General features: G+C 45.3%; 1 protein-coding gene across 1 annotated transcript in view; it reads right to left on the reverse strand.

Moving 5' to 3' along the window:
- The window catches only part of LOC147751600 (solute carrier organic anion transporter family member 1A2-like), an 853,363-nt gene that overhangs the window by 360,923 nt on the left and 477,527 nt on the right, over positions 1-14,913 (reverse strand). The window contains exon 9 of the mRNA XM_086920549.1: positions 548-712. Coding sequence (XP_086776675.1) covers positions 548-712 — 165 coding nt within the window. The remainder of the gene's footprint in view (positions 1-547; positions 713-14,913) is intronic.

Raw genomic sequence — 14,913 nt, forward strand, 5'->3', positions numbered from 1 at the left:
GAGCAGAAGAGTGTCACATCTTAGTAGATATGGTGCTGTTTTGCTCTTTCCCATTCACTCAACACAGCACAATCAACGTAACTTGCTGGACTGCATTGCTTGATTTCTTAGAAAATGTATTGTCAACACCAAACTTCACAATTATACATGGACTAGGTTAGAAATATAGTGGTAAGTGGATTGAAGTTCAGTGTCAGGTAATGACTGGTCTGATTTACTTTTTTAGAGGCAGGTTTTAGGAGCTCTGTATCGAAATGGTGTTGCCCATTACACTCTAGTAAGGCAAAAGGCTAAAAGAACAAATGTATATCAGCCAAAGCTAGTCCTATTCAACCTTTTAGTGATGTAAAGGAGGTCACATAATAGCTCTGTGTTGTTTAGTGTTACTTTGAAGTGAATAGTTAATTCTGATACTGGAAGGTTGCATTTCCACTCCACTATAGACTCACAGAATCAACCGCTGCATCATCTGTGCCATTGTGTGCTTATTCATACCACACAATGACTCAGAGAATTAAAACAACTTGTAGTTTTTGCTTAAACTTACCAATTAAAAAGATGGCTTCAGATGTAGATTTCCCATAGAGCTGCTCCACGTACTTTGGCATAAAAGACATCATGCCAGCATAAGCGAGAAATTGCATTATAGTCACACAGAGGAATAATACGTAAACTGAGTTACGGAAAAGACTTCTTAGGAATGGTAAAAAATCTGTAATGGTAGAGAAAAACATTATTATAACTCACAAGGGGAATGAACACACAAGTGCTGAACGAAGCAAATCACTCGTTTCAGTTTAAAAAATATCTTGCCAGATCAAACAACCTTTTGGCTGAGTATATTTATCGTCCTCAATGGTAAAGCAGTGCTTGGTTCAAACACCTTTCTACAACAATATTGTGAAAGCAGATTTTTGGAGATGGTAATGTGTGATAAAAGCATTTGCTTTGTGGCACTTGTCTGTGAAATTTTAAATGTGTATTATGGTATTATTGCTACTCGTGTGTTATGTTGTATTTTTTGTGTTGTGCCATTGTGTTGTTTATATGCTGTATCGCTGTGTTAACGTTTATTATGTGTTGGGTCTTTAGATTGTATCGCTTTTGGGTTTGGGTTTCCCGGCCAAAGTCATTGAGAAAGCCGTCAATAGCCAACTTGCTGCCTTCCTCGAATCCAACAACTCCCTCGACCCCTCACAGTCCGGCTTTCGAGCCAAACACAGCACTGAAACCGCCCTCATCGCAGCAACAGACGACATCCGAACACTACTGGACAACGGAGAAACAGTGGCCCTCATTCTACTCGGCCTCTCCGCCGCCTTCAACACTGTTTGTCACAGCACACTCATACAACGCCTCAGCAACATCGGCATAAAAGGAAAAGCCTTGGACTGGATCATCTCGTTCCTAGCTGGGAGAACTCAGAGAGTCCGACTTCCCCCGTTCAAATCAGAGGCCACCGAAGTCATCTGCGGTGTACCACAAGGATCATCACTCAGTCCCACCCTCTTCAACGTTTACATGAGTCCACTCGCTTCCATCGCGCGTCAACACAACCTCAACATCATCTCCTACGCAGACGACACCCAGCTGATCCTCAAATCAGAGGCCACCGAAGTCATCTGTGGTGTACCACAAGGATCATCACTCAGTCCCACCCTCTTCAACGTTTACATGAGTCCACTCGCTTCCATCGCGCGTCAACACAACCTCAACATCATCTCCTACGCAGACGACACCCAGCTGATCCTATCCCTCACCAAAGACCCCAACACCGTAAAAACCAATCTTCACGAAGGCATGAAAGAAGTAGCCGTATGGATGAAAGACAGCCGCCTTGAATTCAACTCAGACAAAACGGAAGTGCTCATCCTAGGATCAACCCCCTCTGCCTGGGACGACTCATGGTGGCCTTTGGATCTGGGCTCAGCACCCATACCCACGGACCACGCACGTAACCTTGGCTTCATCCTTGACTCTTCACTCTCGATGACGAATCAAGTCAACGCCGTCTCATCCTCCTGCTTCAACGTACTTCGTATGCTCAAAAAAATCTTCCACTGGATACCCGCCGAGACAAGAAAGACTGTCACCCACGCACTGGTTACGAGTCGACTAGACTACGGAAAGACCCTTTACGCCGGAATTACAGCCAAATTACAGAAAAAAACTCCAACGCATCAAAAACGCATCAGCGAGACTCATTTTGGACATCCCTCGCCAAGATCACATTACTGGCCACCTGAAAGACCTCCACTGGCTTCCCGTCAACAAGAGAATAACATTCCGTCTCCTCACCCACGCACACAAGGCCCTCCACAATCTAGGTCCCGAATGCCTCAACACTCGACTATCCTTCTACACACCCACCCGCCAACTAAGATCCTCCAATCAAGGCCTCGCCGCAGTTCCGCGTATCCAAAGATCCACCATGGGAGGTAGATCCTTCTCCTACTTGGCGGCCAAGACCTGGAACTCACTCCCCACTCACCTCCGCCTTACACAGAACCACATCTCCTTCAGAAAAGAACTTAAAACCTGGCTATTCGACAAATAATGAACCCCCTCCCCAAGCGCCTTGAGACCCTCTGGGTGAATAGTGCGCTATATAAATTCTTGAACTTGAACTAGCTGTTTTGTGTTATTGTGTTGCAGTTGTGGTGATGTTGCATTATATTGTTTTTGCTGTTCTAGTGTGTTGTGCTTTGGTTCAAGTGTTTTGTTGTACTGTACTAACATGCCTTCTAATGTTTTGATGGGTTGGCACATTTACAATATATTGTGTTCTGTAGTCAATTCAATTCAATAATATGTTATCCTTATTCATTTAGTTTTAACCATAAAAGATTGTATTATCTCAAACATTACATGCATAAAAATATCTATAAAATTGCTATATTAACCCCTTGTATGCTCCGCGGTGCTCGTGTGCTGATGACGGCTGGGGTTCGTCACGGCCCCGCCCTGTTTGTTTGTTTACCGCACAGCGGCGGAAACGGGCCAGCAGCGAAGGGGTTAAGACAGACATGCAATAGTTCATAAAGTATTTTAACTGGATCAAAATATTTTGTCTTCTGAAGCTAATAGTGCAATTAACAAATATATCCTTTAAAACACATTGATACATTATGTAGTTGCTGTAAAAATAGCAAACAAGGTTACATTTCCTGAAATCACATTTATTTATTATTGTTCTAATATAAAATATTCGTTCCACTTTATAAGATTTTCAAAATAATGCATCAAGTATCGTAGCTTGCGTAGGAATTCCATCACAGGTCAATGACGAGATCACATGACTATTCATCTATTATTGGAAATGCTACTTTAAAATTAATTCTGTAAAGCTGAAAACATGCAAAAAACTACCTATGAGCAAAATAAGTAATTTTAGACAGATAAAACTGCATGCCCTTCTGTAATTAAACATATGAGATACGCAACATCCGAAACCTTTTAAATTTGCCCTTGCATCAGACATTTTCACAAAAAGGGTCTCCAATTCATTATTGGGAGCCTGACACAAAGTATAAGGCCTACTAAAACAGGCTGGTTGTCCAAATTAAAATAGACATTTTCAATGTAAGCTAACCATGGGATATGGTGCGCACAATCTAGAGCGAAACAGTCCAATGAAATCAGATAATTGAATGCCTTTTCTGGTTTGGTGCTTTAGTCCACACGGCATGCCATAACAAAAGAGGGCATAACCTGACAAGATCTTGAAGATATTTTAGGCGTAGTTCTAAATGACTTATCAGGTTTTACCAACGTGTTAGACTCTTAAGCACAGTATTTTCAGCTTTTTGGAGGATTACACAGTCAACATAGCGCCAAACGCCAGCTCTTTAACTCGCCACAAATACGCAGTTTGAATGATAGAGTATACACATTTCCTCAAGTGGTTTATGGTCAAGTCTTTTGGGAAATTTACATTTTGATTCCACTGAGTTAACATACTGTTGCTTCCTTATATCTTTCAGATGTAACCAAATCCCTTTTGGATCAAGCTGTACCATAAGATAAATAAAAGTATGCTCAATCTTTCTGCCAAGTACATTATGAGCTCATGTTTTAGTACCCCTTACTCCACAAGTCATAGTGAAGGATTTGGCCAAATGTATTTTTAAATCACGCTCTTCCATATATTTTCCATAAAGAAGAATAGAAATGGCACGAGCACCAGCCTTGACCATATTCAAACCTTTTTAGATAAGGTGAGCTTCCAGGCCATTGATATATACATGATCTAGAATGGGATATAACACACACCCCTGTCTCAGACCTCTTTCTATCATAAATGGAATGGAGCCTTCCCCATTCAACTCAAACCTCAACGTAGTATGAGCATTTGAATATACTTACCATGATTTCTGTTTATTATTGTCTTTTGAGAAGTTTTTGTTGATTTGTGTAATTACGAAAAAAATTGTAAAGGAGGGTGAGCTGTTGTGAGGAGTGAAAATATATGTCATAGTATTTCGTGCTGGGATTGGTTGGTTTATTTATTTTTTATTTTGAAAGTTTTATATAGCGCTAACAAGATCTTTGCAGATATCAGAGCGCTTTACAAAAACAAGGGGTAAGAAAACAAGAGAGTTATTAACAGACTTTTGAGCAAAGAATAGTTGTATGTAATAAATGAGTAGCAAAATAGGGTAGGTACATGAGGGAGCATAGTCAATCAGCTAAACCAATAATACAAATAGACAATCAGATAAATGAATAGTACAAATAGATCCAAAGTAAAAGTTCAGGTGAATTTAGCCATGAGGATAGCTTTTACTTCTTTCTTAAAAAATGTAGTGGAGGAGATAAGCCTGGTTTCTGGAGGGAGTGAATTCCAGATCCTGGGTGCCATTCCTGAAAAGGAGCGTTTATATGTTTTTTCCTTCCGGAATCTATGAGGTTTCAGAAGAAGATTCTTTGTACTTCTAGTGGTTCTTGAGCCACCAGATATTGTCAGCTTCTGAGTGAGGTAGCTGGGTGAGTTGTGGTGTACAGATGTATTCTGGCTTCAAAAAGCAGCCAGTTCGGGGATTTTAGGTCAGGTGAAATATGCAAGTGTTTTTTTGATCCAGTGATGAGTCTCGCTGCAAAGAGGCTCTCAGGGGTGCAGTTGTAGATAGGGAGAGTCCGCAGAGGGCGAGGCTACCGTAGTCTAATCGAGGAATGACTAGGGCTTGTACTGCAGTTTGGAAGTCCCTGGCTGGGAGGAAGGGTTTGAGTTTCCTCAAGATATTGATTTGGAAATTAGCTCCCTTAGTTGCCTTGCTGCATGTTGAGATTGGCGTCAAGTGTTATGCCTAAAGATTTCGCTGAGTCCACGATGGTAGGTTGGACATTGAGTGCAGTTAAGTGCTTAAGCCAAGTTTGAGTGGTGGAGATTTTCGCGGGAGGTGAGATCAGAAGGAACTCAGTTTTCAGAGCATTAAGTTTGAGGTGATTATCAGCAAGCCATGATTGGGTGTTTCTGAGTGTTGAGTTCAGAAGTTTGATGTCTTTGGGGGATTGTAATTTGAGATATAGTTGGGTGTCGTCGGCGTACATGTGAAAGTGTACATTAGATGCTTGTAACAAGGTGGTGAGAGGTTCCATGACCAGGTTGAACAATGTTGGGGATAGGGAAGATCCTTGTGGGACGCCTAACGTTACAGGCACTGGTGGGGACATCAAGTTGTTGCTCTTGAATTTCTGAGACCGGTTATGGAGAAAGGAAGTGAACAACTTGAGAACAGTCCCAGATAGACCCATTCTGGTGTTTAACAGCTCGAGTAAGTTCTCATGTTTGACTGTGTCAAATGCTGAGGAGAGATCAAGAAGGATGAGGAGGCAAGTATCGTTTTGTTCTAGGATTTGGAGGGCGTCATCAATTATGTGTGTCATAGCAGTTTCAGTACTGTGCCCTGCTGGGAAGCCTGATTGATGAGGGTTGAGGAGGTCAAACTGATCAATGTGTTTTGTCAATTGGATTTGTACGCATTTTTCCAACAGTTTGGCAAAGGTGGGAATATTGGTAATAGCATGGTAATTGTTTAGGTCAGTAGGGTCAGCTGTTGGTTTCTTGAGTATAGGTGTGACTTGTCCAACTTTGAGGGAGTCGGGGATGAGTCCTTGCTGAAGTGAACTGTTAATAATTTTGGTCCAGAGTGGAAGGAGCAATGGGATGAAGTCCTTTACAGCGTTAGCAGGAAGGGGGTCTGTGAGGTGATTAGAAGGTTTCAATGTGCTGAGCAGTTTGTCAATTGTAGGTGTCAAAGGATGACCATGCAGCATTGTTTTTTGGTTCAGTGGGTGTTATGCTGTGGGGGTTGGAGTAAAGGCTTACGTCATTGAGGAGATCGCTCCTTATGTTATCAGTCTTTAGATTAAAGAAAGCATAGAAGTCTTCACAGGATGGTATATCGCCCATTGTGCTATGTTATTGTTGGGGTTGTTCCTTGGATTGTGTTTTGATTAGTTCAAACAGTTTTTTTGGTCTTGATTTTCCTGAAGTATGCGTTTCTCTTTTTCTTCAGAGTTTTAAGGTGCAGTGCCAAAGGAGCTGATCTCCAGGTGCTCTCTGCCATTCGCATGGCCCGTCTATCTTCGTTGAGTCTACCATCGTACCATGGGTTGGAGTTCTTAGTGGAGACTCTTTTCAGTTGCAAGGGGGCAGCCTCATTGATTATTGAAGTCATAGAGTTGAGGTAGTGGTCGGTCAAAGATTGAACGTCAAAAGCGCCGGTAGGGGGAAGGAGGAGATTGCAGCTGTGGGAAGGTAAAGAGTTTGGGTTGAGTTTCTTCAGGTCCCTTTTCCAGACCTTGGATTTGGTGGATTGAACCTGGTTAAATTTAACTTTTTCATTGATGAAGAATGTGATAATGTGGTGGTCTGACCAGTCACAGGGTTGGATTGACCCAAGATGGGTAGAGTTCTCTTTGGAGATGATAAGGTCGAGGATAGAGCCTTTCTCGTGGGTCGGGCTGTTGCAGATTTGGGTGAGGTCAAGAGCTTTGAGGAAGTTTTTGAGACTATTTACCACCGCGTCATTGTGATCGTTCCAATAGAGATTGAAGTCACCAAGGAAAATTGGAGTGTTTTGAAGTCCGGAATTGGTTGAGATTGTGTCCATGAGTTGTTGGGTGAAGATGAGGTTGTCCCCAGGTGGGTGGTAGATGACGTGTAGAGAGCATACAGGTTTGCTCTTGCTGATGACATCGAGGCAGATGTATTCACAGGAGGTAAGAGGGAGGGAGGTGACTCTAGTAACTGAGAGGTTGCTCCTATAAATACATGAAATTCCACCGCCTGTCTTGCTGGACCTATCATGTCTAATGATGTGGTAGTTGGGGGGTATTAGAATATCCATGATAGGTGTAGAAGATTCAGTTAACCAGGTTTCAGTCAAAATGGTTAGATCAAGGTCCAGTGTTTTGATGAGATCAGCGATGTCAGAGGAGTGTCTAGGGGCCGACCTGCAGTTGAGAAGTATGCATTTGAGCCTGGGGGTGCAGAGGGTGGAAGAGGGTTCTAGAGTGATGGGGACTTTTTTAAGGATATTTGGGACAGAGCCTCTGTTGTTTTGTGTGGGGTGCCTAAGGGGTTAGAATGAATCGTGGGGATAGAAAGGTGTGTGGTGGCTAAGTGGTTTTGGGGAACTGTGTCATATGAGCAGAGGAGGGTGCGTATGTCGTGGTCCGAAAGTGGATTGATGGTGCGTTGGGAGCGGTTGGTGGGATTGCGAGCTGGGATTGAGGTCCAGTGTGGGGATTTTTGTGTAAGAGGGTGAGTAGGATGGGTGGGGGATTTGTTAGGTGGGGAAGTGGTGGTGGGTAGGGGGTGTCTGGGTTGTGTGAAGAGTAACTCTTTGAGGGTGTGGAGAAGGTGGACATAATCATGTCCAGCGTGGGATTGGATAAGGAGTTGGGGATGGGCACTGAGGGTGAATAGGTTACTAGAGTGGGGGGAGGGGTGTGGTGTTAATGCAGGGGTTGGTGTTATTAGTGAGTGGGTTGGTGTTCGGAAGCGTAGGGAGGTTGGGGGGGAAGGGAGTGGTTGAATTAGGGAGGAGGTTAGTGGTATAGGTGAGGGTGTTGGTGAAAAGAGGGGTAGGAAAGTTGGGTGGAGGGGTGTGAGAGGGGGATTGGAGTTATTGGGCCGGGAGTAAGTGGTAGGAGGGGAGGGAAGTTGAGGGATGAGTGTAGGCTGGTGGTTGCGGGGGTGCTGTTGAGGTAGTGGGGACTGAGAGTGGGGGGGTAAGAAGTTGAGGGATGAGTGAGGGCTAGGGGTGTCTAGCGTGCAGGTGAGGTAGTGGGGACTAAGAATGGGGGGAGTAGTTGATGGATGGGTGAGGGCTAGGGGTGGGGGGGGGTGCAGGTGAGGAGGTGGGGACTGGGAATGGGGGGGAGATGGGATGGGAGAAGGTCCTGATGTGGGGAGGGGGAGTGTAGTTAAGGGAGGTGGGGTGTTCTGAGAGTCTAGTTGGAAGTGGGAGGGGAGGGTTATGTTGGGAGGTACAGGGGGTGGGGGTGGGGAGGATGTAAGAAGAGGAGTGATCTACACCTGTGATCGAGGGATGTGAGGTGATTGTAGCGGGTGGGTGAAGGAGTAGAGCACTGGGGGGAGGCAGGAGGTGTGTGTTAGTGGTAGGAGGCGCTGTGGAGTCAAGGTTGTTAGGATTGGAGGCCAGATGGATTGGAGTCTGAGGGTTGGAGATATATTCTTTGAAAGTGGGGAACAAGTTGTCGAATAGGTCAAGGTTCCTGTATGTGGATTGAATTAAGATAATGCCGTTGTTGTAGATAGTGATGGTTGCTCTAGCTGGGAAGAGTTGGGATGGTGTGGTGGACAGTGTTAAGCCATGGGAAGATTTCCTGGTGGTGGAGATAGTGAGTAAGGTGAGGAACGCTTTTCTCCATTGTGCTCTACATATAGTATAGATATCGGTGCTCTTGGCTCCATTGTTTAGTGAGAAGTAGGTGTCTACAAAGGGGGTTTCAGGGTGGGACTTTAGGAAGTTGTGTTTAAAACGTTTGTCATTTTTTTTGGAGAGCTCGGGGGGGTGGGGAGGGGAAATAATTTTATATGTGTGCTTGCCCGTGGGATCCATGTTGGGAGTAGAGGTGTAGGTAGGTGAAGGAAGTTGTGTGGGTAGGTGTAGATAAAGAGCTATGGTAAGTGTGAGTAAGGTGTGGGTGGTTAGGCTAAAAAGTGGGCATGAAGGAGTAGAGAATGTGACTAGTCTAAAATGGCCGCTTCCTTAGGCATGGTAAAGTAAAGATGATTGACTAGTCTAAGATGGCCGCCAAGTTGGGGAGATAGGGAAAAGTATTGTAGTCCTTTTTTTTATTATGTTTTGAGACCAGTTTCACTTCCTAATCCAGGGCAGACCGAGGAAGTCCAGTTTCTAGCTTGCTGAGTGAGGAGTGGGGAGTCCTATGTCTATTTTGGGGATCACAGTGCCAGGAAAAGTTTTTAGCTTTGTGAGGGTCTGGTAGAAATGGAGGCAATTTATTGTTGCAGTTTTATGACCCTAGCCATTTTGGGCAACAGATCTTCGAGGGGTAAATTGTTAAAAATCTAAAATTAAAAGCGGAACAGAAACAATACCTTGCCACAGTCCTGTACATCAAATGCGCTGGTGTTATCGGCAGTTCATTTCAAACATCGGGGGAATCTTCGTTGTGTGCAACGTTTTCTGGGAGGAGCTGCAGGTCTGCTCATGAAGTTCTTGGGAGCAGCAGGGGTGCCTCAGGAGAGCCGCGAGGAGAAGACCGGGAGCGGAAGCATGGGCAGGGGGCAGATCCGTGCCGCAAGATCAGAATCATCGGTGCAGGCGGCATGCAGCTGAGGGCCAAGACACTATCGTCTTTGATGGGAGCAGGGGCTGCCGTGTCACAACCAGGGAGACACGTCGGGTCGGGAGTCCAGCCCGCCTCGATAGCAGCTGTCGCGTGCAGCTTCAGGACGCTCCGTGAGGCACTGCGGAGTGCCGTGCAACATCCAGGGGTACAAGTCAGGAGCCCGGCCCACCTGGACAACAGTTGCCGCGTGTAATCCAAGATCGCTCTGTAAAGTACTGCCCAGTCTGCCCCAGGGCTCCACACCAGCCGCTTAACCCGGGCAACGGCGCGATCACTCCAGGCGCAGACACAGTCTTAGGCAGTCCGGTGGGGGTGACCGCAGATGAGCCAGACACCTCCGATGGACAGAGCAGCTCTCTAGCAGACACTCCCAGCGGGTGCCAGCCCTCAATCTCGGGCTCATCGATGTCCCGCAGCAGTCAGGTGAGGGTGGGGAAAATTCCAGGCGATGTCTTCCCAGGTGAAAACAAGATCCTCAGCAGGCTCCAGCCATCTGTCGCGGTCTCCACTGATGGCCAGAGGAAGTCTGGTGATGGTGGGGGCGACTCCAGATGATACGGGCTCTTCCGATGATCACAGCTTCCTGGGTGACCACAGGACTCTCAGCAGGCTCCAGACATCAGCCAGTTAGGTAAGAGTACAATCCAGTTACTTGTGGTTGTTGAATTCCTTGAAAGAGTGGGTGCTAACAGGGATAAATCCAAAATTGGGATCCCAAGCACTAGGAGCTCTTAACAAGAGCTCCAACCAGGTGGCTATCTCTTGGTTTGTGATGGTGTTCTTTCATTCTCAGATTAGTTGGTGATGTCAGTGTGCCACGCAGTGATAGATCACAGATATTGCACTGGGATTTGTTTCTCATTGATGAACAAGTTGATTGATCGAATCATAACTGGATTAATAAAAAGATTTGTTTTGTCAGGGCGAAATGGCAGCTTAAAACAGCACATTCAGGCTGCAATGTCAGACCTGAGACAAGTTTGAAGGCTACTTTAATGGGTGGCACAATCAGTGCTGCAGGCCAACTAATAGCATTTAATTTACTGGTCCTGGGCACACGTAGTACCGCTTTTACTAGGGGCTTATAAGTAAATTAAAAATTCCAGTTAAGTGTAAGCCAATACTACCATGATTAGGGAGAGAGAATAAGCAGTTTAGCACTGATTAGCAGTGGCAAAGTGCACAGAGTCCTAAAGCCCGCAAAAACGAGATCAGCAAAAAAGAGAGGGGTGAAGTCAAAATGATTGTGGGAACACCACCCTAAGCCTGGCAGGTCTAACATTGACTCTTGATGGATTCTTAGTAACTGAGCCAAGTACTCCTTTCTGCACTTGACTCTCAGTATAAGCGTGGTCCGAGCAGTCCAAAACTAACTTGGGTGGGGGTAGAGGAGGAGTGGCTAGAGGGGAGTGAGCACAGGTTCAAAACTCAAAATGCATGCAGCAACAACAATAAATCACAGTACGGCCTGTTAGAGCTGGCCTCCTTGAGATCATTTCCCCTGGCTTTTTGCCTCTACCTTCTGTATTTTTTAACTGTGTGCTGGATATTATTTTATCTCATTTAGGTACTTTAAGCACTTTGTCACTGCTGATCTTTGCCAAAGCGCAAGTGCTCTTTGGGTAAATTGTGATTCGGATTGGTTATTCATGATCGGTAGATTTGATTTACTAGTACGCCCCTAGTAAATCGCACTGTGTGTGCCCAAGGCCTGTGAATCAAATGCTACTAGTTGGCCTGCAGCAATGAATGTGCCCCCCAAACCAGCAGCCTTTCAAATGGTTCTCACACCTGCCACTGCAGTGTCTGCATGCAGTTTTTAACTGAGATGTCGACCTAATAAGTGCACCCACTTACCAGGCCCTAAACCTTCCCTTTTCTTACATATAAGGCACCCCACAGGAAGGTCCTAGGTACCCCCATGGGCAAGGTACAGTATATGTGACAGGTAGGACATGTGCTGGTGTGTTTAGCATGTCCTAATAGTGACATAATGTGAATTTCATTTTCACTATTGAAAGTCTGTATGTCCCTTAGGTTAAAATGGGACCTGCCTTGTAACATCTTACTAGCGGAACTATCAATTGGAACATGATAGAGATTAGAGAAATATATTTTTGTCCTCACTGGTCACATATTTTAGTAAATGTGTTTTTTCAATTGTGTGTTTGAAAATGGGTATTTTCTTGTGTAACCATCCTGTGTTCCTCAGCCTGTTTGTGTATTCACTGTTTGGATTTGGAGTGACAGGAGCTGGGGTAGTGCTGTCACTCTAGACAGTCTTAAGGGAGATTGAGATGTGTCCCGCTCTTCCTGGGTGACTCCTAGCCTGGCTAAATAGACCTTTCTGCATTTAGATGGATTATAGAGGTTTTCACTAGCAACTGAATAGGCTGTGTCTGCTCAGCACAATGTTGTCTCCACCTCCTACACTGAAGCTGGACCAAGGAGGACCGAGCTGTTTTTTACTGAGTTCAGAGACTATTGCAACAAAGAATAAAAGTAGAAAATGTGGTATAAATATTAGACCTCAAAACCCCAAAACGTTAGATTACTTCTTGAATAAAGAGGCACCTCGGCCAAAGGAAGAAAAGTTGAAGAGCTGTGAGCAGGAGATTGCCCCTTTGCTGTGTGTTGCTTTGCTGGGTTGACCTGCAGCTGCTGCTTCTGCCAAGGAGAGGACAGAGACTGGAACTCTGCCTGTGAAGAGTCTCCAAGGACTTCCCTGTGATTTCCTCTTGTTCTTAAATCTCAGGGAAACACAGATTTCACCAACAGCTTTCTTGAACTCCACTGCTGGGAGTTCTGTTCACCAGGAAGTGCCTGTTCCAGTTCTGGGCCTCTTGAGGTTTTTCTTGGTGCTGGGAGCTGAAAAAGCGTGACAAAACTAAGAAAATCAATCCATGTCCCTTCCAGAGCCTGTTTTTCTGATGCTACACTGCAGAGCTGGAGGAATGTCCACGCTTCTCTGATGTGCAGCCAAAGAATCAATGCTTTGCATGCCAGAGGCTGAAAAATAGGCTGCACATTGAGTCTCTTGAACTGACCCCTAATGTCAAAGATCACTGCAGCGAGTCGGTGCAAGCCCTGTTGTGCAGCTAGAAAAATCAATGCATTGTGGCACTGCAGCTGAAGAAATCGATGCTGCACCTGTTTCTGCCACTGCATTTACATCCATTGTGTCCCAGATTTCCACGCATCGCACCTGTGAAGCAAGTTTTCCCATGCATCACCCACAAACCAGAATGGTCTTGGAATCGACGCATCACTTTGCCCTGCAGTCATGATTCAACTCATTACTTCTCCTGCATTCAGCCGAACTGTCACATCCCCTCCACAAGCACGCAAGAAGTGATGCATCACTGTGTTTTTCTCTGCTTCTCCTCCCTGCGACTGTTTTGCCTTGTGAATTTTGACCCATTTGAGGTACATTGTCTAAAAGTCTTGCATCCTTAGTTTTCTATGAACAGAATCATTTAAAACCTTTTAAAAGTCATATTTTGAATTGTGTATGTTGGATTTTTGTTGTTTTGCTCCTATTTTGGTTTAAATAAAGACACTTTATTTTTCCAAACTGGTGTAGTGTCCATTTGTAGTGTTTTCACTGGGTTACTATACGTCTGGGTGCAAATACTTTACACATTACCTTTGGGATAAGCCTGTCTGCTCGTGCCAAGCTACCAAGAGAGTGAGCAGGGGTTATCTAAACTGTGTAACTCTCTCATCCTGACTAGAAGAAAGGGTCCACCTTTGGACCAAGGAGCATACCTCTGCCAACTAGAGACTCCCATTTCTAACACAGCCAAATGCTCATATTTATAAAAAGTGAGAAGTATTTATTTATATTGCTACCCACGAAAAGGAAAAATACAACATTCACAAAGAACTACACAATCCACCTGGGGTCGGGTCTCAAGTGTTTTCTTGCTGGATCCGTGATCCACTTCCTCCTTCTGTTAGTACTAATGGTTATACCCCATTCACTATTGGAAAAATCGATAATATGCCCCAATAGCAGTCCAAGCCTTAGGAGTCCACTGTTACCCAATTCTGACAGTCAACATTGTTCCAGCACTGCAGTGCTAATTGTCAGCAAGTTCCTCCTGGCTCCAAGTCAGTCTAACCTGTGCCTCGCAGGTTCAACGCAACCAGAGTTCCTAGGAGTGCCCCTTCAATGGGTGCTGGAGTGAAAGAAGTTGATCTGAGGTGAGTTAGCTGGATGCCCCAAGCGGTTGGTGAGTATTCACTCACAGTTACGCATAAGCAGCGACTGGAGGTTCTCTATGACTCCTTTTCAATGGGTAAGTCTCTGGTTCTGCCCACGATGGGAGGGGATGATGACACATTGCTACTGGCAGGAACCCTTCATCCCTTGCAGGTGCACATGGTCCACAGCGGCCTCACTGCTGAAGGCAATTAATTCAACCAGGTTTCACAACTTACAGGTTCGCCGTATACTTACAATGCATGGACTCTAGTTCAATTGGCACAGTTAAGTTCTTGGCGTCAACCCTTCCTGGCATATGGGGTCTTGTAGTACTACCAGACACTGGCAATGGCCCTTAAATTACAGCATTATTTTCACAGCTGCCCCTCCTGACACACAGAGTCACCTCTCTCCCACTGCACATAGGCTCTGGCCCAAATGGCGCAGCAATGCACATTGCTTAATTCACTGCAACCGTCCTACATCAACTTCAGTCTGGACATGGGAAGTGACCAAGTCAGTGCATTAGCCAGCACCTCACACCTCACACCTCACAGAAGGAGTCTACTGAATAGAGCTCTTCACTCTCCTCACTCCCTCCTATGCTCTTCTCTTCCTCACAGGGCACACTTGTCTTGACATGCAGACTGGCACTGGTGCTCATGGCTTCGGGACAGGTGCTATTGGATTCCCTGGATGATGTCCCCTCGTCCATCGAGGAGACTAGCAGGCCTTGGCCTCCAGTCCTGGTTAAAGGCAGAGGTCCTGCAGAACTTCCCCTCCTCACACAGTCTGTCTGGCTGTTTGGCAAAGGACACGTTTTGGGTTCTCAAATTCCCCTTTTTAAAGACCATTTTCAG

Source organism: Lissotriton vulgaris, chromosome 1_1, assembly GCF_964263255.1.
Source record: "Lissotriton vulgaris chromosome 1_1, aLisVul1.2, whole genome shotgun sequence".
Taxonomy (NCBI): domain Eukaryota; kingdom Metazoa; phylum Chordata; class Amphibia; order Caudata; family Salamandridae; genus Lissotriton; species Lissotriton vulgaris.